Source organism: Malaclemys terrapin, chromosome 2 (assembly GCF_027887155.1).
Source record: "Malaclemys terrapin pileata isolate rMalTer1 chromosome 2, rMalTer1.hap1, whole genome shotgun sequence".
NCBI classification, from domain to species: Eukaryota; Metazoa; Chordata; order Testudines; family Emydidae; genus Malaclemys; species Malaclemys terrapin.
The window spans coordinates 69,063,410-69,089,215 of record NC_071506.1 but is presented as its reverse complement, the minus strand read 5'-3'; the positions used below and the strand labels follow the sequence as shown (position 1 = coordinate 69,089,215).

The window sequence follows — 25,806 nt, the reverse complement described above, 5'->3', positions numbered from 1 at the left end:
ACTAGACCAGCTCTTCATCTGATTCAAACTAGCATGACTGATTTCAATGGAGCTCTGTCAGTCCCCACTGCTGAGGATCTAGCCCACTACATCTGAGGCAAATCAATTGTGGTCTGATACGCCAGTTCCCATTTCCTTCTTCCTGTAATTTTCTTCTTTTATTTGTTCCTCGGTGAAATTATTTAAAAATAAACTGCCTCCCCACAGAAATGAAGATTTCCAAAGCTATTGGACCACACGCTGGTCTCAGAGTATAAACCTTAAATAACTCCCCTGACATTACTATAGTCCTGCAGGATTTGTACTGTTGTAATTGAGATCAGAATCTAGTCCATGATATGCAAATCTATTTATAACCCTATTCAAGTTGCACTAAGTTGAATTTTCCTTTTACATACACCTAAAATGCCTAAATCTTTATCATATGTTTAAGGAAATGAGTGGAAACACATATTATGAAACACCCATAACCAAGCATTTTACAGTTGTTTTATTAAAATTATTCAAATGAATACGTTTTCCCCTTTACTGTCTTAAATGGCTCCAAATAAATAGCTGTGTAAATAAGCCAGAATTATAGAGATACACTGAGCCTTTCCATGGCTTGGGATCTATCAGTCTTTCCATTGCTAACAAAACATCCATAATAATGCAGTTGACATGCAAGGTCCCAGCCTGGGCCTATGTCTGATTACTTCCTTAAACAAGGTAAAAAAAAATGATGTTCACTGTTAAGCAATACTTATGTAATAACACAGAAGTTTAGTTTAACTATGCATTCATTTAGTCCCAAAATCTGGATTTTAACCATAAGATCTAGAATGGAATTAGATGGGAATGTTGGTGTGAATGGGTTCTGTTACATACATTTTGCAGTCTGTAGTAGAAATACAGTTTTAGAAGGTCTCTGTAGTGGAAAGTGTCAGGGTTCCTTCCCCATTCTGAACTCTGGGGTACAGATGTGGGGACCCGCATGAAAGACCCCCTAAGCTTATTTTTACCAGCTTAGGTTAAAAACTTTCCCAAAGCACAAATTCCACCTTGAACAGTATGCTGCCACCACCAAGTGATTTAGACAAAGAATCAGGGAAAAGACCACTTGGAGTCCTATTCCCCAAAAAATATTCCCTCGAGCCCTGCCCCCCCCCTTTCCTGGGGAAGGCTTGAGAATAATATCCTTACCAATTGATACAGGTGAACACAGACCCAAACCCTTGGATCTTAAGAACAATGAAAAATCAATCGTGTTCTTAAAAGAAGAATTTTAATTAAAGAAAAGGTAAAAGAATCACTTCTGTAAAATCAGGATGGTAAGTACTTTACAGAATAACAAAAGACTGAAAAACACAGAGGATTGCCCCTCTAGGCAAAACTTTAAAGTTACAAAAACAGGGATAAACCTTCCCTCTTAGCACAGGGAAAATTCACAAGCTAAAACAAAAGATAATCTAATGCATTTTTTTGTATTATTTACTATTTCTGCAATAGTAGATGCTTAGTTCAGATATGGCTGAGGGAGATGTATCTTCCCTGCCCTGTTTCCTTGTTGACTCCGGGAGACACAGACAAAAAAAACCATTCCCCCACAGATTTAAAAGTATCTTCTCCCCTTATTAGTCCTTTTGGTCAGGTGCCACCCAGATTATCTAAGCTTTTTAACCCTTTACAGGTAAAAAAGGAATTAACCCTTTACAGGGTAAAGAGGGATTTTATGCTACCCTTAGCTGTATGTTTATAACAGAAAGGCTAAGCAGACATTAAATGAGCTAACAAGCTCCTTGGTGCTCTTAGTGGGTGTCACAAACAGAACATGGGCAGTCTGACCTATTGGTCAGAGCAGGTGGCATAAGGGAAGCTGTCCTAAGCAAGGAAAACCAAGTTGCATGGACAACTTCCTGTTCCTATGCTCTGTCGAAATACCAGCAGGGAACCAATTAGGACCCTCCAAGTTCTGCCAATCAGAGCCCAGGACTGGAGTCCTCTGTTGGAGTTCAGCTTCTAGTCCTGACAACTATTAGCTAGACACACTGGGTAGCAGGTTGGAACTTACTGGCTCCTAAAATCCCTATGGCCCAGGGTTTGAGACCTGTAGTCCCTGATACTCTTCCTTCTACAGAAGGCCTCATGAGGCCTATACACTGTGTCAGTCTCACTTAAGGATCTTTAGGGCTATGCACATCCTCCTCTCTGTGGAGGAAAACTTAAGGTGGAGGTAATAGCTCTCTTAGCCTCTTTATCCTCCAGTGTGGAGGAAGGCTCCTTCCTCTCTAGTCCATCTCCCTATACAGCTACGTATAGTGAGTAACCCAACATTCATATTCTGTGCTAGAAGAGAGGATTTGGGCATATATAGGTTATATATATATACAAGAGCAGTGTATTCTGTGAACCTGCCCTCATCCACTCCATTGAGCAGCAAGGAGTCCCTGAAGAGAAATGCTGCATATCTTTCAGTGGTGTCCCCATTCCAAGTCCAGCTCTCCTCCTGGCACTGCAGAATTGTGCCAGTTCCATTGCCAGTGCATCTTCCACACTCCCAGAGGAGAGGGCGGGATTTGCCCCACAATGTGAGAGGATGAAATTAGCTGAGATGTGGCTTTTGTCAGGGGACTTTTATAATTAAACAAATGTCAGCTTGAGGAATTCTGGTTATTCTCTCCACACATGACAATTGAGTCTGGACTTCAGGACCCTAGCTCCAGTGATTTATGTGGAATTATTCTTGATTTACATTTGTCTGAGAGGAGAAGAAGGCCCTCGATTTTTACAAGGAACCTTGAAAATCTCACATTCCTCCTTTGGGATCAAACACTGACAGTGTGAGCTAATCCATTTCTTCTGTTTTGAAGAAAAATAATTCAGAGGTCCTGAGGTGTAAGACTTGTGTCTGTACAGTAGTTATTATAAATAACTGTCTCATCATGATTTTCTAGCATGGGGAGTTAGTGTGCATGCATTACAGCTGGATGCAACAGTTTCACAGCTCCACTGATCTTAATTAAGTTGTGCCTCATTGCACCATGGCTGAATTTGGCCAACGGACTTTAATGTGTCTTCAGAGCTGCTATAATTGCTTGTTGTGACTCCAGATCCTAAAAGACTTGCTTCAAAGGAGCCATCAACTTCTTGCAGCTAGTTCCAGTGCTCAGCTTTGCGATGTTCCAGTAGGGATAAAATAGCCATGGCACCATTTGGGAACTTTAAATGCATGGTTATTATATGGGCATGTCCAGGTAGGTATCAAATGTTTAAAAGCAGTCACAGAGACTGAATATGTGTAGCTATAAGCAAGTCCAAGAAGCTGTGTTAAAGCTTCATTTTTGCTTTTAAATGCTTATTTCAGCCTGGAGGGAATCCAAAAGGGAGGTTTCATTTTCACGTGAAAAACTATAAAAACAAACAGTTTTGCTTGCAGGTTTGCCAGACTTTTCAAGTGATTCCAAAGTCCCATCTTATATAAGAGGCAAGATGTTCCACAGGATCAAGCACTAAACTAGGACCCCCATAATATGAGTTTTTCTGCCTCGGGCAACTCACCCTGACTACCTTTTCTTTGTCTTGTTTTCCTATAACTTAATGTCTTCAGGGCACAGCCTGTCTCTTAATATCTCTTTGTACAATGCCACACACACCATGACCCTGATCATCATTGGGGCCTCTAGGCACTACTTTAATACAAATAATATGTCCTGTTATGTGAACTTGTGGCCTGACAGTAGTTCAAGTTTAAGCACTACAAGTTTTATTAAACTAAAAAAAAAACCCCAAAAGACCACAAAACCCTCAGCCTTTTAATGCAAGAAGAGAAGATACAGATAGTTGCCCTTCTGCTGCTAGTGTTCCTATTATATTCAGTTTTCCTCTCGCAGTCATGAAAAACAGATACTCCGCCTGAACTTCCACAAAGAATTGTAATTTCCTGAGTCAGGGGCCTTTCCTAGGCAGAAGTATTCATGCCCTTTGGGGTGTCTGTGCATATGTCAAGAAATACTCATCCAGCCAGCACAATGCATTCACTTTTTAAAAATTCCTAATAAAGGCTGCAATTTAGCAAAGCACTTAGGCATGTGCTTACTTGAATCCAAGCTCTAACTGTCTATCTGGCAGTCAGCGTAAGCTTTGAAGGAGCCACTGTGGTTGTAGGTAATGGGGCCAATGGAAAGGCTGATTCTCATCCCCGCAACTAGCACCAGGCACTCAGCTTAACTCTACCCTTAGAGCTGGTCCAAGTGTTCCAGGTCGTCAACTACAAGCCCCTCTCTGACTCTCATGTTGCCAGTTACGGAGCAAGCAGAGTAGAAGAGCAGAGCTCTCACTGAGAGCTACCAGGATTGTCATTAAAGTTATGTGACATGGATTCACAAAGGTACTTAGGCACCTAAGTCTGGGTTTAGGTGCCTACGCCCCAGTTTTGGCTTCGCTGCAATTCACAAAAGTCCTACCAAACTCTGTAGGTGCCTAACCTCATTCTGTGCCTTAATTTTCAGAGTAAAAGTTCCCTAAGCCCATACGTTTCTGCCTCTGAGCATGGACACTGCCCTGCCTCACTTTAGGCATCTGGGTGCCAATTCCCACCTGAGCCCTAGAGTAATTCAGAAACCAAGAGATGATAGAATTGAATCTGCCTTACTCATACATGGAGCCTGATCTAGTAGGTATGCTCAGAGGCCTCCTTCTGGATCAGGTCCCATTTAAAATCTGGCAACTAGAGGAGCAGGGGATGGTGGTGCCCACTTATAACTTTCAGCCCAGTGGTTAGAGCACTCACCTTGGGGATGTGAAGAACATAGGATCAATTTCACCCCTGTGGCAGAGAGTTTGAACAGGGGTCTCCCACCTTGCAGGCACATGCTCCTACCACTGAAATATGGGATATTCTGATGTGGGGCTCCTTCTGTCTCCCCTGTGGGAGCTGATCTAGCTTGAATAAGTAATTAAAGAGTTATTGGAGCATGGGGACTGGACCCTGGTCTCCTACCTCCCAGGTGGGTGCCCTACTCATCAGACAGCAGTCATTCTCTCTCTCTCTGGCCCAGTGACTGTAAGTATTTATACATGGTAGAACAGCTTTGCCCCTTTTTATTCAAAATGTGACCCAATTTTATATAAATTCTCTGTCACTTACCTTGTGTATTTTTATGCCTGTATTAAAAATATTATGTACAGCTTTTAGTGAATCACTCATTAAAAGTCTAAAATAAAGTAACATTTTTCACTTTTCTTAATAGGGTGGGTTTGCAATGAAACAAGAAGCGAATCAGTGGCATTCTTCCAATGGTGCGCATTTGAGGAATGAGAAGTCACATTATTTTGGGAGCCAGACAAGATGCTCTGTGAGCACCCTTTTAAAACTTACCTTTGTCACATGACGACGTAAAAAAAAGAGATGACAGGCTTGATCCAGAGGGACCCCTGCCACTGCTTAAATCAGCATCCTGCTCCTACGTATGGGGGTAGGTTGTGCCATCAGTTTTCAAACAGAACTTCTGACTGAGATCAATGAAGCATTCTGACTGACAAGGGGTTGTACCAAGTGGCCTATGGGAAAGAATTAAAGAGTAAATAATTCTAAATATCTCTGATTTGTTTTAAAGTCTCTTGTATGTTCTTCTAGATTAGTACCATAAATACGCCCACGATTTAGTTTGGTACTATAATTTAGGGTAATATAGTTTAACTTAGTCTTAAATAGGTACATAAAAGGCAAGGGCTAATTTCTCCATGAAGAACCATTTTTCTTTACATTGTACTTGTATCTGTGCCGTTGTTTTTTAAAAGGGAAATTCAAACAATCATACCTGGATCACAAATTTGTGCATAGTAATGCTCTTTCTCTTCAATTAGTATCTATGACAAGATATTGAAAGGGTAAATCCTTTAATAAACTAAGGATTAATTCCCTTAGATGAGGAGAGGCTACAGGGAAATGATCTGCCTCTCTTGTTATTGCTATTGTTTTTCTTTGCAGATTGTTGTTACTAAAAAACTAATATCCAAAGACACAATGTAATATAATATTACTAATATTTAATAATTATATTAAACAAACATACAGGTTCAATTAAAGTCAAACATCTCTTTTCAGAAGTACATAAGAGATTAAAAAAAATCCTAAGATTTCTCTATTTCATTCTACGTATGCAGTTTCCAAAGATCTCCTTCCCAGATGGACCCTCCCTGACGGTATTTCCACAGGCTGGGACAACCAGACTTTTGGAAGTATGGAAAATGCATAAATCACCATACTGATTCCATCAGTCAAAAGGCAGGTTCATGAAAACAGCAGCATTTTTAAGTATCACCACATTCATAATGATCGCATTACGCAGCGTGATCTTGCCCCGAACACCACCTTTCAGCAGCTTGCTGAATGACTTGCTCAGCCATGCATTATTCACCAGAAGTTCTGGGCTGTCTCAAAGGCAATTACTGTTCCATGTACTGTCCTTATGAAGTATCATTTTAGCCAGTATTTTGTATTGTGCAATTAATAAGATTATACTATGTCCCCTGAAACAGTAAATTTAAAAAAATAGTAGTATAATTTAGTCTCTCGCTTTAGTGGCATAATATAACTCGAAACAATTTACAGTGGTACAGATTCCCATTTTTCTTCATTTTTGGTAATTATATGTGACTCTCTAGTGTTTAACATGATCTCCAATTCAATAATTAATTCCTGTGCTCTAGTATAAAATGTGTAATATTTTCAATGATAAATTCATAGTTGTTTGTAGACCACAGCCTAGCCACTCTATTACACTGTGTGTTACTGTTCCACAATAAAGCCCTGACTCTGCACAGACAAACTGCTGTGCCTACGAAGAACCCCAGTGAAGTCAATAGTGCCTGCCCACCTGGATTTCATGACAAGATCAGTGACTGTATTAGTTACACTATAAGTGTCCTTTATGACGTGCTCATTGTTTCTGAACATTGGTTCTTTTTTGGTGACATTTTTCATGCTTAGTCTCAGAACAGTGATGAAATTTTGTGGGAAGGGCAAGCAGTCAGTTTGGCCATTTCTGAGATCTGTCTGAGGAAAGAAATAATCCCAAAACAAAAGAAGAAAGAAAACCTTTTATGTTATATAGTCTGCACAGAAAATGTGCAAAAACCTAATTGAACGTTCTGATCCTGCAATTGGACCCTTTTGATTAGATCAGAAAGAGGAGACAATGGGAGGAGGATGCACTGCCCCAGAAGTCATAGGATATGAAGGAATGAGCACAGGGACTGATACCAGGAAGTTTTATTCCCATGCTAGGTAAATAGCATTTTCCCTGTCTGTAGATGGCAAAGATACAGATGAAGTAGGCATAGTTGATTAATGGGTAGGAGTTTAGAACTGAGCGTCAAGAAACCTAGGTTCTGTCTCAGGTCAATTTGGTGGCATTTCTGCTTGCTGACTTGTGAAGAAAAGTAACTCTGTGTTGCAACAAACACACAGAGTAGTTCTCCACCTAGTGTCACTACATGTATAAATGTACTGATTTTCTTCAAATTTCACTTAATTCTTATGTCTCAATAAGAACTATAAAACAAGCCAAATCTATGTACTCTGTATAATATACTATATCTTGTATTAATATAGAACACATTAAAAAGCATAAGCACAATGAGGCAGTGGTAGTTTTATCTTAATGTTAAGTTGGTTTTTTGCTTGTTTGTTTGCTTTTCATGAAGTTTCATATTTATGATATCATGATATTCTAGCTGCATTACTTAGCAGAGCATGGGATAATTCCAGTTAAACAGCTTTTGTTCAATACAGCTCTCTCTGCATGCATTTGGATGGATCAGGGATGTGAAATATAACCCTTTGGCAAAATGCTAAATATGTGTTACATCAGTAACTAGCATCTTCATCTAGCAAAACAACCAAGACAACAGAACTGGAATAATACAGCAGGCAACATTCTCAATACTGAGCAGGAAAGCTGCAAGATATTATCTAATTTTTGCTATAGACCATTGTATAGATTTCAGTCAAAGCTTTGAAGAGATTATTTCAGGTAGCCAAAGATTATCTCCAAGTCATAATACTTTCTGTCTCCACTCCCTATGCTGTAAGAGTAATTGGATATTTGATACTCAGGCTTACCACATCGGATGATGTATTCATATTTGGCATTATTACCACAACATGAAGGTGAGATAAAAATATGGTTTGTAATCTGTCCTTTAAATCGGCTTCTGTACCCAATGACTGGAAGATAGCTAATGTAATGCCAATATTTAAAAAGGGCTCTAGAGATGATCCCGGCAATTACAGACTGGTAAGTCTAACGTCAGTACCGGGCAAATTAGTTGAAACAATAGTAAAGAATAAAATTGTCAGACACCTAGAAGAACATAAATTGTTGGGCAAAAGTCAACATGGTTTCTGTAAAGGGAAATTGTGTCTTACTAATCTATTAGAGTTCTTTGAAGGGGTCAACAAACATGTGGTCAAGGGGGATCCAGTGGACATAGTGTACTTAGATTTCCAGAAAGCCTTTGACAAGGTCACTCACCAAAGGCTCTTACGTAAATTAAGTTGTCATGGGATAAAAGGGAAGGTCCTTTCATGGATTGAAAACTGGTTAAAAGACAGGGAACAAAGGGTAGGAATTAATGGTAAATTCTCAGAATGGAAAGGGTTAACTAGTGGTGTTCCCCCAGGGTCTGTCCTAGGACCAATCCTATTCAACTTATTCATAAATGATCTGGAGAAAGGGGTAAAAAGTGAGGTGGCAAAGTTTGCAGATGATACTAAACTGCTCAAGATAGTTATGACCAAAGCAGACTATGAAGAACTTCAAAAAGATCTCACAAAACTAAATGATTGGGCAACAAAATGGCAAATGAAATTTAATGTGGATAAATATAAATTAATGCACATTGGAAAAAATAATCCCAACTATACATACAATATGATGGGGGCTAATTTAACTACAATGAATCAGGAAAAAGATCTTGGAGTCATCGTGGATAGTTCTCTGAAGATGACCACGCAGTGTGCAGCGGCGGTCAAAAAAGCAAACAGGATGTTAGGAATCATTAAAAAGGGGATAGGGAATAAGACGGAGAATATATTATTGCCCTTATATAAATCGATGGTACTCCCACATCTTGAATACTGCGTACAGATGTGGTCTCCTCATCTCAAAAAAGATATACTGGCACTAGAAAAGGTTCAGAAAAGGGCAACTAAAATGATTAAGGGTTTGGAACGGGTCCCATATGAGGAGAGATTAAAGAGGCTAGGACTCTTCAGCTTGGAAAAGAGGAGACTAAGGGGGGATATGATAGAGGTATATAAAATCATGAGTGATGTGGAGAAAGTAGATAAGAAAAAGTTATTTACTTATTCCCATAATACAAGAACTGGGGGCCACCAAATGAAATTACTGGGCACCAGGTTTAAAACAAATAAAAGGAAGTTCTTCTTCACACAGCGCACAGTCAACTTGTGGAACTCCTTACCTGAGAAGGTTGTGAAGGCTAGGACTATAACAGCGTTTAAAAGAGAACTAAATAAATTCATGGAGGTTAAGTCCATTGATGGCTATTAGCCGGGATGGGTAAGGAATGGTGTCCCTAGCCTCTGTTTGTCAGAGGGTGGAGATGGATGGCAGGAGAGAGATCACTTGATCATTACCTGTTAGGTTCACTCCCTCTGGGGCACCTGGCATTGGCCACTGTCGGTAGACAGGATACTGGGCTAGATGGACCTTTGGTCTGACCCAGTATGGCCGTTCTTATATTCTTATGTAGGTGCTACTGTGGTTAGGGTTCTTGCTTTTCATCACAAAGACATAGATTTGATGCCAGACAGCTTCAGTGTAAAATGACTTTTGATAGTGATAGTTACATTATCTTCTGAGGGATGGCTCTTCTCTATATACACTCTAGTTAAAAGTAAATATTGGTCATGATAATTAGAAGTTGCTATGTTTCATAATCTAATATAGCAGTGATATGTCAGCCGGAGGTCCCCGCATGTTGTCTTCTTTGAGATTTAGCTTTGCTGTAATACTTTGTGGGCATAATGGACTGTGAAATTGAGGTCGTAGCATGAAACCACAGCTAGCTTTGATATTGACTGGGGGTGCTGAGAATGGTGCTGGGCCTTGTTTGGAAATACTTCCTGGTTGGGTGTATTTATCTATGAAAATATTGAGGCAGGCATTTACCTAATTTACATGCACATACAGGGTTTAAAGCACAGAGGTGGTATGAGGTGGTGTACTTGCCACCTTTAGCACCCTCTTCCATATTTCAGGCCTCCAGCCAAGTCACCTAAAGTTTAGTCCCCTTCTGGGGTAACAAAAAGATCCAAACAGAAGGCCTAAGGAATCAATAGTAATAATACTTCTTCAACCCCTCTCAGGTCAAACTAATAACTACTTCTCCAGGAGGAATTACCAGGCTATCCTCCCTCCCCCAGGGATACTGGCAGTTTACTACTGTGGTTTCCCTGCTCCCCACTCACAAGCCCCATTGCTGAACTTCTTCCAGAGAAGCCTCACCTGGACCCTGTGGATTTCTTCTATTCATGTAGGCCAGGGATGGGCAAACTTTTTGGCCCAAGGGCCACATCTGGGTGGGGAAATTGGATGCAGGGATATGAATGTAGGACTGGGGCAGGAGGTTGGGGTGCAGGAGGGAGTGCGGGGTGTGGGAGAGGGTGCGGTATGCAGGAAGGGGCTCAGGGCAAGGGGTTCGGGCACAGGAGGGATGTGAGGTGTACGAGGGGGCTCAGGGCAGGGGGTTGGCAGTTAGGAGGGGTATGACAGGGGGATCAGGGCAGGGGGTTGGGGTGTGAGGTGGAGGAGAGGTTCGGGGTGCAGACTCCAGCCCAGCACTGCTTACCTTGAGTGGCTCCGGGGTGGCACCGGTGCACAGCGGGGCTAAGGCAGCCTGCCTGCCTGCCTGCCCTGGCCCTGCACCACTCCTGGAAGCAGCCGGCACCACGTCCCTGCGGCCCCTGGGGGAGGGGAGGGCAGAGGGCTCCACACACTGCCCTTGCCTGCGGGTACCTCCCCCGAAGCTCCCATTGGCCACAGTTCCCCATTCCTGGCCAATGGGAGCTGTGGGGGATGGTGCCTGCAGGCGAGGGCAGTGTGTGGCACGGGGCCAGGGCAGGCAGGGAGTCTGCCTTAGCCTGCGGTGCCACAGGGGTGGCAATCCTGCAGGCCGGATCCAAAGCCCTGATGGGCCAGATCCGGCCCGTGGGCCATAGTTTGCCCATCCCTGATGTAGGCCCTAACTCAGGGCTTCTCCACAGGAGCCTACTCTGCTCCCTGTAGGTTTCTTCTACCAGACCACTCTCCTTCTTCCTCCTTTCCCTGAAACTAGTTTCCACCTGTAGCAATCTCTGGTCTGGAGACCTACACCAGTTCTCTTTCCAGAGCCTGATGAGAGGAATTCCATCATTGCTTCTCTTCCTCAGGGACCCTTGGCAAATCTACTGTCCACTCTGTGCCCTTCCAACCTGTAAAAACTGCAGGACTCCTCTCAAAGGAGCTGCTTTTATCTCCCCCTTCTAGTTAAGAAACTTTTCTTTTATATTGTTCAAGCAACCTCTTTCTAGCTCAGCTGTTCCATTACTAATTAGTTAAAGGGCACCAGCTGGAGCACTTTATTGCTCCCATGTGTAGCCTATAGGGTCATCCTGGGACAGTTAGGCCCTAATTCTTCTGAAGGGCCACTGGCCCCATGACAAGTGGTATTTGTGTGTTTTCTCCATGTGCATGGATTGTGCTCCTGTTTGCAAATTCTGGCTTATACACAGGGGTGGCTCCAGGCACCAGCGCAGCAAGCGTGTGCCTGGGTTGGCAAGCTGCGGGGGCCGGCCTGCTGGCTGCTGTGAGGGCGGCAGTCAGGCGGCCTTCGGCGGCATGCCTGCGGGAGGTCCGCCGGTCCCGTGGTTTCTGTGGCAATTCGGCGGCGGGTATGGTGAAGACACGGGACCAGCAGATCACCCACAGAAATGCCACTAAATCCGTGTGACTGCGGACTGCCCACAGGCATGCCACCGAAGGCCGCCTGACTGCTGTGCTTGGGGCAGCAAAAAACATAGAGCCACCCCTGCTTATACATTTAATTGGAAATTTTAAGGTTATTATACCTTTGTGTATTTTTTAATAGGAAATAGTAAAAATACTCCACTGATTCTCAGCCTGAGCATTTGAAGATATCCTAGTATCTCACAAATCCGAGACAGATGAATAAAACAATGGGTGGTTTGTGTCTGTTTACTTTTTTATTAGTGAAGGGCTTAAAAAGTGACTGGATCCTGATTTTGAACACCCTGAAACTGAAGTTCAAAGATGCTTGGATCCCAGGCTTTTATGTGGCCCATTAAAGGGACAGGTGCTACATGTATCTCAGATCAGATTTTAACTACTTCAAACTTCACATCTGGGGTTTTCGTTTGGGTCAATCTCTTATTATTTATTTGCATTACAGCAGCCCCTTTAGGTCCCAACTGAGAATGGGTCCCCATTGCGCTAGGAACTATAGAAAGATAGAGTATGAGCCAGACTCTTCCCCTTCAGTTCTAAATAGACAAGGGAAGGCAAAGCCAGAGGCATCTCTAGTCTTCCTTGTAAAGTCGTTGCTGCATATTTACAGGTTCCGTATCAGCCACTATGACTCACTGGGCAGAGTCCGGTGGCTGAGCCACTTCCTTTGGAATGTAAAGTACCATGCTACTTTTCAAAGGGTGTACTTTGAAAGGAACCAGGCTGGAGAAGAGGAGGAGAAAGTTGGATTTCTTACCTGTATTTTCGAACTGGCTTTCCGTATTTGAACGCTGGCTGCAGGTGATTAAAAACAAACACCTGGGCATGCTTCCCATCAATTACAAGGTGTGAGCTAAAAGAAGGAGGAGTACTTGTGACACCTTAGAGACTAACAAATTTATTTGAGCATACGCTTTCATGGGCTAAAGCCCACTTCATCAGATGCATGCAGTGGAAAATACAGTAGGAAGATATATATATATATATATGAAACCTTATGCTCAAATAAATGTGTTAGTCTCTTAGGTGCCACAAGTACTCCTTGTTCTTTTTGCTGATACAAACTAACACTTGGCTACCACTCTGAAACCCAAGGCGTGAGCTGCCTACTCAAAATACAAAAGGCATAACAGGGGCTCTTTTTGTTTGTGCTCCGAAGTGGAGTTATTTGCAATAAAGACGTCAGCGAACCTGTCATGGGAAATGAATATATTTCTGTCCTTGCCCCTGTGCTCAGTTTAACCTGTTAACAGAAAGCCGTGGTCCCTATTTGCTGAGATCGCACCTGCGCTCTGTTCCCGTTTGCAGGCAGCGACGTGGTGAGCTAGAGATCCAAAAGGAGCTGTCCAGGACTCAAGTATGTAGAGAGCTGTTCACCGAGTCAGTTGCCGAGGAGCTGTCCAGCATTTCAGCACCTCTGCGCTTTCGGGATTGCCAGCTACCCGGGCAACCTTCAGCCCGCACTAACTGCAGAAGGACCCGCAGAAGGAAAGCAGATCCCAGGCGTTAAGGTAAGGAAGAAGAATGAATTTCAAAGCTTAAGACAGAGGGAGATCCACAATTCCAGGCGTGTGTGAGTGAGTCAGATTTGGGGAGGGAAGGGGTGTGTTTGAGAAAGAGAAAGGAAACCGGTAGGATCCCCTTTAGATGACATGCCCCTGAGATCTGCTGCTCTGCATTGTCTCTTTGTAAATGTGATTCATAACTATCTTTTTATTTATGTCTCTGTGTGGCGCTCAGTTTCAACGCAACCCACCCTAAGAGGCGAAACGGAGCACGTGGAAGGTGCTTGGGCTGTGAGGTGCCTATTTCCATGTTTTCTGACAATGGGCATTTCTCTTGGTGAGGAAGCCCGAACTTAAGTGTGTGTTTTCCATTGTCCCTGCAAGGAGCTCCGGTGAGGAGAAGAGGAGTGATGGGCAAAGAGGTGGGATGACGAGAGACCTCTCCGGTGCAGGGCCAGAATTAAAGGTCTAAATCCAAGCCAAAGAGGCAGCGCCTTCTAGGTTCACCCCGGGAATCTGAAGCGGTCTGGTGCCGGTGACATATACCTCGACCTGGTGTTTGAGCCGAGCTGGGCTAGCTGGATTCAGCCCACGCTTCACTCCCTTGGGGGAGCCGCGGCCGGTCTGTCTTTCCCACCGCAGCCCATGGCTAACTTCTCCTTGCACTCCGAGCCCAACGCGTCCTGCGCGTTCTGCGCCGGCAGAGGGGCCCCCTGGCCCAACGCCTCCGCCCCGCAGCTGCTCCCCGACTTCTACCTGACCGTGCCCATCATCTACTCCCTCATCTGCGCCCTGGGGCTGACGGGCAACACCGCCGTCATCTACGTGATCCTGCGGGCCCCCAAGATGAAGACGGTCACCAACCTCTTCATCCTCAACCTGGCCGTGGCCGACGAGCTCTTCACCCTGGTGCTGCCCATCAACATCGCCGACCACCTGCTGCGGCAGTGGCCCTTCGGCGAGTTCATGTGCAAGCTGATCATCTCCATCGATCAGTACAACACCTTCTCCAGCATCTACTTCCTCACCGTCATGAGCATCGACCGCTACCTGGTGGTGGTGGCCACACTCCGGTCCAGGAAGGTGTCCTACCGCACCTACCGCGCCGCCAAGCTGGCCAGCCTGGCCGTCTGGGCCTTGGTCTCCATCGTCATCTCGCCCTTCGCTGTGTTCGCCAAGCTCCACCGGGAGCAGGGGCGCTCCCAGTGCGTCTTCGTCTTCCCCAGCCCGGAAAGCTTCTGGTGGAAAGTCAGCCGCCTCTACACCCTCCTGCTGGGCTTCGCCATCCCCGTCTCCACCATCTGCGTCCTCTACGCCGCCCTGCTAGCCAAGCTGAGACGCGTGCGCCTCCACAGCAACGCCAAAGCCCTGGACAAAGCCAAAAAGAAAGTGACGCTGATGGTGCTGGTCATCCTGGCCGTGTGCCTCCTCTGCTGGACCCCCTACCACCTCAGCACGGTGGTGGCCCTCACCACGGACCTCCCGCAGACCCCCCTGATCATCGGCATCTCCTATTTCATCACCAGCCTCAGCTACGCCAACAGCTGCCTCAACCCGTTCTTGTATGCCTTCTTGGACGATAATTTCCGGAAGAGCTTTCGCAAGCTGGTTGAATGCAGGGCGTCCCCCTAGAGCCCCCAGGCGCGGCTGCGCTCCTTTGTCATTTTCAAAGGGGAAAAGCGCATCCCAGGGAACAAGACTCGGACGCCGGTCTGCGAACCAGCCTTGATCAAGCTTTAGATCCAATGTACTCGTGAAATCAAAGCACAGGCAGGATCCATTTCTTTTCGGTTTGTCTTGCAGCCAGTGGCACAGTGTTCATAGGGGAGGAATGGGGCTTTTTAAATCCATACTAGTTCCTTGGCCTAGTCTTACCCATCACGCTCATTCTTTTTCCTTCAGTAGGGTGCTCTAGAGTCCTGGAGGTTGTATATTATGGAGCAGGAGCAAAATTCAACATTTTACAAGATGTTAGTGAAGAATAGCTAAGTACTTTGACATCTATCTATATTACTGGAGATCTGTAAAGCCAAATAAAGATATTTTACTGAGTGCCTTGCTTAATGAATCTTAAGCCTGCTAGTTTTATATCTGCCGTACTTAAGTTGTAGCTCAGCTTCACTCCCTTACTCTTCTAAATAAATACACCATAATTAAAAGAGCCTATGCTTTCATAGCAACCTGATATTCCCCCCTCACCCTCTGGTCTGAGGCGCTTTGTTACTCAGAATCAGATCTCATATTTCAGTCCAGAAGCAGCGGAAATAATGCAGTGCTCAGTGTAAATGCTCAGAGGCTACCATGTATAAATCTCCTTCCCTATACATGAATGATTGTTAAAATGTTTTTTTGCATGGAATACTATCCTGCTGGCTACAAGTCAGTCTGACCTTTCCGAACACATTTGAAAAAGAAATCACTATCTGGTTTTAGATCCTGTAGATTAGGCTATAATTCTACATCTTTAACAACCTTTGAAAGACAGATCTCCCAACGAGAAAGAATAAGGGAAAGCACTAGTAACACAACGAAGCTTATTTCCTTTTAGATGGGACCTAAATATGCCTATTAAAGTCTCCTGAAATCCCACTGCTTTTTCTGCACGTAGCAAGGAGCCTTTGCATTGGCTTTAAGAAAGAAGAAAAGAGGAATCATAGTGTGTAGAAATATGGATGTGTGTTTGGAGCCACCTTCTGTAGAAACTGGCATTTTCAGCCCAGCAAACTCTTCTATAATATAAAGTTCTCAGTTCCTATTAGGACCAGAATATATGGTTAGGTTTCTGTGCAATCCATACATTTATGATAGGTTTCTACATCTTCTCAAAAAACGCTCAGACTTCCCCCCCCCCCCCTTGTAGCTACTTAAGGATCAGATGTTATTTCAGTATAAATCCTCACTCAGAGATAACACTTTTAAAAGGGGTTCTGTCAAAAACAAAAACAAAAACCCTACTTCCACCCCTTAGCAGTCACATGTTAGCTTAACTCTACTTTCAAAATAAAAAGCTAACATATTATTCACTATTTTGCCTTCAAAAATCCTCTTTATCTTAACTTGGACAATGAGAATAAAAAGATGAATTTGGCTCTTTTCAGTTTCACCCTTGTTCACATGCTGAAACAGTTCAGGGGAAGGTTGCATTTCCCCCCCCACTTCACTTCTCTCCTACCCCCACAAGGAAAATTGACAGACTTGAAATATAGTTTGTAAAAATATTTCCAGGCATATAAGATTTTGAAACTGCAAAACTTTATGGTCATGTCTACTATTATTAATTCATATTACAGTAGCACTTAGGAGCCCCAGCCATGAACCAGGACCCCGTTGTGCTAGGCTCTGCACAAACACAGTCTTGTCTACTTGATTTTTACGTGGCTGAAACTTACTATGTAAAAATATAAAATAGTCAAATGTAAATACCCAGATCGTCTTTTGTTTCTAAAATTAGGGTATATAAATCGATATAGATTCTCGTTAGACAAACAGCAATCAATAATACTCTTTATCTGAGGAATGGTGAAGATGATAGTTTTTCTTGTTGTAAATAGTAGTGGAGATACAATTTTTTTTTAATTGCCCTAATGAAAAAAATGGCTACACTTCAAAAGCTGACAGGTTTGAAAACATATTGAGTCAAATCTTCTGAAGTTGGTATTTACAAGACCTAGTCACACTTTTTTCCATATGCTTAGTGACTAAGATATACTAATAACAAATGCTCAGTTAAAGTTACAGTGCAGCATTTATATACATTTCCCTGTTATTTGGAAGTGTAGAGCTGGTATGATTAGCTGGTTACATTTGTGTCATTGCTACTGATGTATTAAGAGATTATTGTATATGTGCACTGCTTTCAAATGATGCACTCATTAAAAATCATGGTACTGTATATTTTAAAGATGCTCCAGCTTCTTAAATGTAAACATGTATAACATTAGCACCATATAGTTTAATCAGTGTAATAAATATTCAGGCCTAAATCCAGCTGCTGCCTCCACGGGTGCCTCTGACAGCAGAAGTGATGCATTACCACGGTGCAATAAGGCAGGTCTGGTTTCCAGGGGCCATACAGGGGTCTGCACAAGACTTGCACAGAGCAGAGCTCAGGTCGCAAATGCCCTCTGTATGGCAATGCAAAGGGGCCACCTCCAACGCAGCACCAAAAAGTGAGTGGGAACAGGTAATTGGGTGGTCTAATTGAAGTCTGGAGGATCTGCTACTGATGGAGACCTTCAATCTTCCCCCTGTGAGCAGGACACAATATGGGGTTTATATGCTAAGTCAATCATTGGGATGAAGTGCCCCTTTTGAAGCCACTCTTCTACCATACCATGGTTTGGCTTGGTTATCTGGGCTGGTGCTGGACTAGCAGAGGAGGAATAATACAGAAAAAAATAGTTTTACCCCAAGAAGACTCTCTTAGAGTCTGGGGAAAAAAACAGAATTAAAATATCTGCACACTTTGTGGTGTTTTATTCTTTCTGAGAATTACAGTGCTCATGAAAGTCTGGGATTTTCTATACTAACTATAACCAAGCATTGTGTAGTCTTTCCCTGAGAACTTGGCCATGTCTTAGCACTGAGTAGTGGCTTTCCTGCTACTTCAGTTCTTGGACTTTACCAGAGTAAAGTATAAAGAGCCGTCAAATTATGTGATGGGACAAACAACCACTAAGAACTAATTTCAGATCATCAGCGCCTTTACTTTACCTCCTTTTTTGGGGCATGATTTGAACTCAAGTCAGCAGAAGCAAAAAAAATCTAGAGATACTGCACCACTTTGGCCACATTTGATCTGGGACAAGGCAAGAGAGACAAAACATTTGATCTTTAATTTAAGGAGTATGTGTGAATGTCAACACTTGGATAATAAAATATTTGTTAGTGTAGTATAACTTTAGCTCAATACTATGTCAATAATTCCTTATACACAGTAAACACATACTACAGTATCATTCCATTCTTATTAATAGTTCCTGCATGGCAATGGATGAGAGATCAGAAGGAAAAGCCCTGTGACTATTTCTATTTAGGGGCTTCTGTTTGAGGAATAACTAAAGAAACCATTTTGAGCCCAAAAGTACACAACATATGGATTTGATATTCAAGATGAAATGTTCAGGTTACCAGGAATAACATTTCTATCTGTTTCTGGGGGTACATGAATGCCCCCTCCAAACACTTAATGCCTACATAATTTATAATGTATTTTCCTCACATCAACCCTGTGTGGCAGAGAAGCATTATTTTCCCTAATTCTCAGAATCTGAGAGATTATAGGCTTGGGTTTCAGTGACCACTTGCAGCTCCCATTGAACTCAAGCTGTGGGTATTCATCATTAATGAAAATCAGGTCCAACACTTAAACTTTTCAGAAGCACCTAAGTAGCTTAGAAGCTTAAAGCCCATTTTCAAAAGTGGCTTAGGCACTAAGGAGCCCAAGTCTTGTTGACTTTCAATGAGACTTAGGAGCCTAAGTGCCTAAATCACTATTAAAATGGGACTTAGGCCCATAAGTCATTTACACATTTTTAAAACTTTTGCCCTACGGCTATGCCTACATTTGCGAGTGTACATGGTTACATGTGTGTTCTTGTGCCATAACCCCTGTCCTGTCTACAGATGAAGCCATGAAGACCATTCCTGAAGGACAGTCTAGTGCAAGAAAGCTAGCATACCTGAGAGAGCTTAGTATGTACACACCTCTGATGTGGCATGGTCCCATACCTGTTTTAAAATGCAGAGTGGATGGGAGCAAGGGGCATGTAGTGTTGTCAATAGTCCCCCAGGGCCATTCCTACAATGCATTCCACCCTTTGCCACCTGACCCTTATATAAACATATAAAGGTCCTGACCCCACCTCACCAGGGGTAGTAGCAACCTGCACTGTGCACTTCAGAACAGTTTTCTGCTAAAATCTCTTGATCAGTACACAAGATCATGATGTGGTGAGCTAAGAAAAGGTCATAGGTGACCCAAGAGGAGCCATTTGATCTCTGGAGCACACGCAGGTGCAGATCAATATTTAGTCAGAGTGCCCCTTTCTCCATGACTTCGCCCGAGTTAGCCAGAGCATTCACTGAACCGGGAGATTTCCCAGAAGCTGAAGGATGCAGGCGTTCACTGGACTCCATCGCAGTACTTCAAGCTCCTGTACTGGAGGGTGATGGATTCAAAGAGTTGCTCTGCAAGGGGACATAGCACATGCCCCTGCTAAAGTGAACTGTACCAGGTATTCTCCAGCACTGTGAGTACAGAGCCCGCAGTCACTCATGACCTAGTCCTCAACCCTACTGGCCTCATCATATGACAGGATGCTGATGAGGGGCAGGGTGAAGAGGAAGCCCCAGGAGACCCAGAGAAAGAGGAGCATGTGATTCTTCACCTCTACCCAGCAGACCCCCTTGAGGAAGCCCCCTCTGAGGAGGACCCCTACCTGTGGCAGGAACTAGAATCCAAGGTGGGTAAGTTACCTTACATCCCCACACACCACGGAAATAGCCCCTCTTGTTCCAAGAATACATACCTGACACCCCCACCCCTGTCCCTGCTTCATCCTGACCCTTCATCCTGGTCCATGAGCAGGCCAGGGCTGTAAATTAGATTTTATTGAAATCTCATGATCCACTGTAAAGTATTAGCATAAGTTATAACAGTATTAACAAGCAGTCTCTGTGCCCCTGTGTGTTGGCATGTTTGCCAGCCAGCATTCCAAGTAGTGATAGGGAGGAAGGGAGAGGGGTTGGTGGCGTGGCTGTGCGTCTGGGAAGTGAAAGAGAATCAATTGTTTGTCTGAGGAAAGTCAGAGTAGCCTATTCTTCTTGTGACCATTGGAAATACTTATTACCATTCCCAGTCCCTGGTGTGTGGACTCTCCCTGTGACAAGCCACTCTGCAGAAGCCATGAGAATTGGGGATGGGTGAAGGATCCACCCCAGCCAATGAATAAACACAATGCCATGTCCCTCAGCAATGGAGAAGTTGTGGTGTTAAAAGTTAAAAAAAACTATGCTTCCATAGTGACTTTGTTTCTCTGTGCCTTTCAATACTGTTTTCTGGACATGCGGCCAGACTTTCTGGCAATGCACCGAGGGCTAGCAGGTGGGTAGATTTTGTCTACAGGTCTCTGTTCCTCTTCCACAGAAACTCCATCTGTTAACCTAGAATACAGTCAACTTCCTCTTGAATTGCCACCCAGTCCTGTAAGCATAAAATAGCAAATTTTTGGTGTAGAAGAAATTCAAGCTTGATCTTCAAGTTTATCAGCGGGGCAAATGTGCTTGATCAACCTTCACAGCTTGCCAAATCCCTACATATAGTTGAATGGAGAGGGGTCACCATTATCAGAAATCTGTCTCTGCCCCAGGTAGCCAGATATCCTCTGTGGTACTGGAAAACCACTTCTCTTTTCCATCCCTGTACCTTCACAACTGCTATGTTCTCCACGTGATGAACAGCCTTTAAAGAACAGAAAGGTGACTTGGCCTTACCCCTGAAGGAACCCAACTCCACCCCCAAGCAGTTCATGTGTGCATATTAACATTACAACATTTTAATAAAATTAATGCAGGTATCTTACCCTTTTTCACCTCAGCTCTTTCCTTGTGGGCTGCAAAAGTAGACTGAAGGAAGGAGGCTGTAACAGCTGTATTCCTTGGATTTAAAAAAGTATCGGTATATGTAGGGGGATTTAGGTGCCTTCCAAAGAAAAATGAAATATGTTACTTTTGTGTTTGACTTGGCAGGACACTCTGATGCTGAGGGAGAACCCATTCCACCAGGAGAGGCACTGCAGAGATATCAGAGGAAGATACTGAAGGACTCTGGAAGACCTGCTTGTTGCCATAGACAGAAGGAGTCAGGAGCAGTTGGACTTTAAGGCAAGGGGGAGCAGGCTCTTAGGCAGGATGAGGCATTCCTGCAAATGCAGAGACAGCACAGACAATGGGAGCCTGCGTACAGGGAATGGGATCATGCAGTCCCTAGTCCAATTAATGGCAGAATGCTTTTGAGGCCTGACCATCATGATTGCTGCTGCTCCATTCCTGGAACAGGCAGCTTCCCCCCCCCCCGCCCCCTTTCTCCTCCTAAAGTTGCATGCTGTTGAAGCAGTGAATCCCCCTAGTCCCAGCAGGGAGGAGCAGGCTGGACTACCGCCATAAAATACTCTACTGTGTTAAGTCCCCAAACCCCACATAGCAGATGTCCTTGTTTGTTGCCCCACAAAATATTCTGTGGGAGTTCCCTCCTTCTCAGGTTGAGGGGGAGGGGAAGAGCAAGGAGTTGTATCCACAGAAAGTGATGTTTGCCCGCTTCTGAGGGAATTTGGCCTTCTTTTTTTTATTCATTTGTTCTTGTTGCAAACTGTTCTAGCTCTATGTTTCCCGTATGTATGTAAACAAAACTTACTGTTCACTTCACTTGTGTGTGCACCTGCTTTTCTGAAAAAAAGAACAGGAGTACTAGTGTCACCTTAGAGACTAACTAATTTATTAGAGCATAAGCTTTCGTGGACTACAGCCCACTTCTTCGGATGCATATAGAGTGGAATAAATATTGAGGAGATATATATACACACATACAGAGAGCATAAACAGGTGGGAGTTGTCTTACCAACTCTGAGAGTTTTTTTCTCTTACTTTATTGGCCTCTCAGAGTTGGTAAGACAAGAGAAAAAAACTCTCAGAATTGGTAAGACAACTCCCACCTGTTTATGCTCTCTGTATGTGTGTATATATATCTCCTCAATATTTATTCCACTCTATATGCATCCGAAGAAGTGGGCTGTAGTCCACGAAAGCTTATGCTGAAATAAATTTGTTAGTCTCTAAGGTGCCACAAGTACTCCTGTTCTTTTTGCGGATACAGACTAACACGGCTGCTACTCTGAAACCTGCTTTTCTGAGTATTATCAATGTGATACTTCCCAGAGGTTTGGGATTAGGTAGCAGGATTCACACACCACATGACAGTGTGATTTCTGTGAAAGTCTGGTGCCATGGAAATGCTAACAATACCATCCCTCCCACAACCGCTTCTCCCCCAATGCTTCAGCCATGATTTTGGTAATGTTTTTTAAAAAGATCATGGCAGTGATGTATGTTGTGAAATAACTGTTGGTGGCCAAAGCACTCCCATGAAAACCAAAGACAAGCTAACCGAAACATCATTATGGCTTTGTTTATAATTAAGTGAGAATACAGACAAAGGAAACAAAAAGTATCAGTGAAGATACCTGGCACTGAGAGCTTTACTGACTCTCCCACTCCACCAAACAGTTACACTGGCAACCACAGGAGTAATCATGCCAGAGGCGCAATCATGCATAGCATCTAATAAGAGCTCTGAGATGCTGTCAGGCAGAATTGTAAGGATTGTATTAAGTCCCTCCCAAAGCCTTACAGAACTGTTTTTGAATTATCATAACAATGCATAAGTGCTCCCTTAAACTAACCTGAAACAGAGCAGTTAACATGAAACAAAAACAATGATCAATGATGGCATTAAAATTCTCCTTAGCACAAAACCATGGCCAAAGGTGTTAACCTTGCTGGTCTTCTCCCCAGTTGCTTTTGGTTATTACATTAACTACAGGGGATCAAAACCCACCAAGGTTTCTCACAACAGAAGTATGTGGCAATGGTCTGTTGAGCTTGCCAGGCAGTGTCACAGTGTCACAATAGCGTACCTCAACCTCGTCCCAATTCACCTTCTGGCTGCATTTAGGAGGAAACATGAGCTGCCTAGTTCTACATGATGTATGCAAAACATTAGGAATAAAAACAGTTTTTTCTCCATCTTTCTTATTTGTGCTTCACTAAGTAGTTCAGAAGGATGACTTGGAAGAAAGGAATAAAAAGATTAGTAGGTACTGGGTTTTAGTATTCAAATAGTGGATTCTTGCTTGACCTCCTCCAAGCAGCATTTTTCAAACATATAATACTGGAGGGAAATTCCATTTGATTATGTTGTGTAATAAATTTAATAAATTTTTGCTACTATATGGCAGATATAGATGTGGCAGATTTCTCCCATTCTGATACTGTGGACACTACACATTGACCACTAGAATAAATCTCACCACAACAGGGAGGTCTCTTGTACATGTATCGTGCAACCTCTCTTGCATGCCTTGGAATGAAATAGATTTTCCTCAATGCACCAGAATCTTTGTTTCAAACCCGTCATGGCAACTACTCACAGGCTATATACCAAAACATGAATTTAGAGCAAAATCCTGAAGCCTCGAGTCAGGCCTAAACTCATATGCAGAGAGAGAACCCCTCAGACCTGGCTCTCTTCTCTTCTATATGGAAGGACTGTTTTGGAGGCAGGTCTGTAGCATTGTCCTCCACTCACCTCCAGACCCCACAGTGGGTACTCCATGGGTCTGGGAACCAGATGGGAGAGCAGGCAGAGGCTGGGCAGTTAAAGAGAAGGAAAAGGTGGACTGGGACAAGGCAAGAGAGATAAAACATTGTCCTCATGATAGTCTCATGAAGCTTAAGCAGAAAATAGGATGTGGTCTCTTTTCTACAGAGTCTTTTTGTTTTCTCAGGGACAGCTACATTCCAAGAGAGGACCAAATGGAGCTGCACTCCTAAAGAGTATCTAGAGAGAGCTTCAGCATGGGTTATTGTGGAATGCATGTGGATCACTAGAGGTGGACTTGTGGTCTATTTCATAACGAGCAAACCCTGACCTCCCAATGGAGCAACAAGGGAGGAATTCCATGTAGACATTCTCTCCTGAGACCCTTTCCTGTGGGTTTTTTCCATAAGAAGGGGTGATCTAGCCCTTTTACTTAACTTAGTGCAGAACTAAGGGGACCCAACCTTGGATAGCTTGTGGGAGATCTGACAAGATCACAGCCTGAGCCATTATGGCTGCTGTAAGTTAATTACTTCAGTGTTTTCCAATATTAATATACATATAGATCAATAAAGCCAACCTTTTTTGCTGCAGCACCATCCCCACATTGCAGGGGCCAGGCATACCTTTTCTTATGAAAAAGTAAAGATTTAAAATTTATAGACAATCCAATAAAGTGAACACAAAAACATGGGTGCAGTCTTTTGCGTGGGATGCAATGAGAACCATGCAAACTTCTGAACAAGCGTTACTATCATGTTCACTGATTATTTATATGGGCACATGCACCTTAGACACTTTTTTTAAATAGCAAATTTAACCAATCATATTTGGTCCTGAAATAGCATTTTAATTGCACATGTACTTCCAGCTATTTGATCAAGATGGATTAGAGCTTGTCAAATGAAAAACAAGGCTACTTCCCCTGCAGAGGAGAAATACAGCATTGTGGCCTGGTGTGCAGCATTAGGAGTTCCTTCTGAGGGAGTATTTGCAACATGAGTCATGAATCAGGTATTTAAGTCCAGTCACCTGCAACATATAGAATGCAATTCTGTCCACAGCAGAGTGCCAGTCAACAGCCACTCATTAGCCACTAGGCAGCATTCCAACTCCCCTGCCTGGCCAGATCTGCTGAAAATGAATTACTTGTGACATTCTCCTGTTAATGAGCTTCTGTGCCTGTGATTAGGCATTTGACATGTCAGATGCCCTATATTTTGATATGAAAACAGGAAGAGTTTCTGTCTAAGAGGGTTACCTTGTTGACATGAGTGACATCATTACCATCTGGGTCATATTAGAGCTGTGTAATGTCATGAAACTCTCTCATGATTTGCAATTGGTGCTGCCTCTGATGGGGGGGGGAGGGTGGAGTGACTGATGAAATTATAATGATTAATGGTCTTGACAGTGGCCTCAGAAACTATTCTGTGCACGTGGTGGCAGCAGACAAGCTTCTAATCCACATAGTGTATCCAGATGACTCCTTGATAGGTGTTGCCAGGATCATTTGGGCAAATTTGATATCTTTTTAATTTCATGAGCAATATTTTGCCCAGATCTACTCTTCAGGCTTCCAATTTATTCTCCAACATCCTGACCATCTGAACGTTCCCACAACCAAATCTACTTCCTTTCCTGGATAGAGCATTTTTATTGCTACTCCTTTTAATGAGTGAACTCACAAATTTTTGCAGATCAATCTTTTTGAGAACTAATTTTATCCATACCCTGCTGGTGCTTAATTTTACTGGGTCATTCTCCTTGGTAGGAGAGATAAACTATTAATCTTAAATCTTCCTGAAAACATTTGATCTTTTTAGATACATTTCCGAACAAGAAGGATGGCACATATTTTTGTCCGATTTATCTTTCATCAAATGGACCTCACATTATTCTTGTAACTTGAAGT

General features: G+C 43.3%; 1 protein-coding gene across 1 annotated transcript; it reads left to right on the top strand.

Annotated features, from left to right (window-relative positions):
* Nucleotides 1–13,272: 13,272 nt before the first annotated feature.
* Nucleotides 13,273–17,503, top strand: NPBWR1 (neuropeptides B and W receptor 1). Its single transcript, XM_054020919.1, has 2 exons — nt 13,273–13,522; nt 13,752–17,503. Exon 2 carries the CDS (start codon nt 14,162–14,164, stop codon nt 15,146–15,148), a length of 987 nt encoding a protein of 328 aa, XP_053876894.1. The 5' UTR covers nt 13,273–13,522; nt 13,752–14,161; the 3' UTR covers nt 15,149–17,503.
* The last annotated feature ends 8,303 nt before the right edge of the window (nt 17,504–25,806 follow it).

What these genes read in the sequence shown, in the direction of transcription:
- NPBWR1 (XM_054020919.1), top strand. Translation starts at nt 14,162, where the DNA reads ATGGCTAACTTCTCCTTGCACTCCGAGCCCAACGCGTCCTGCGCGTTC.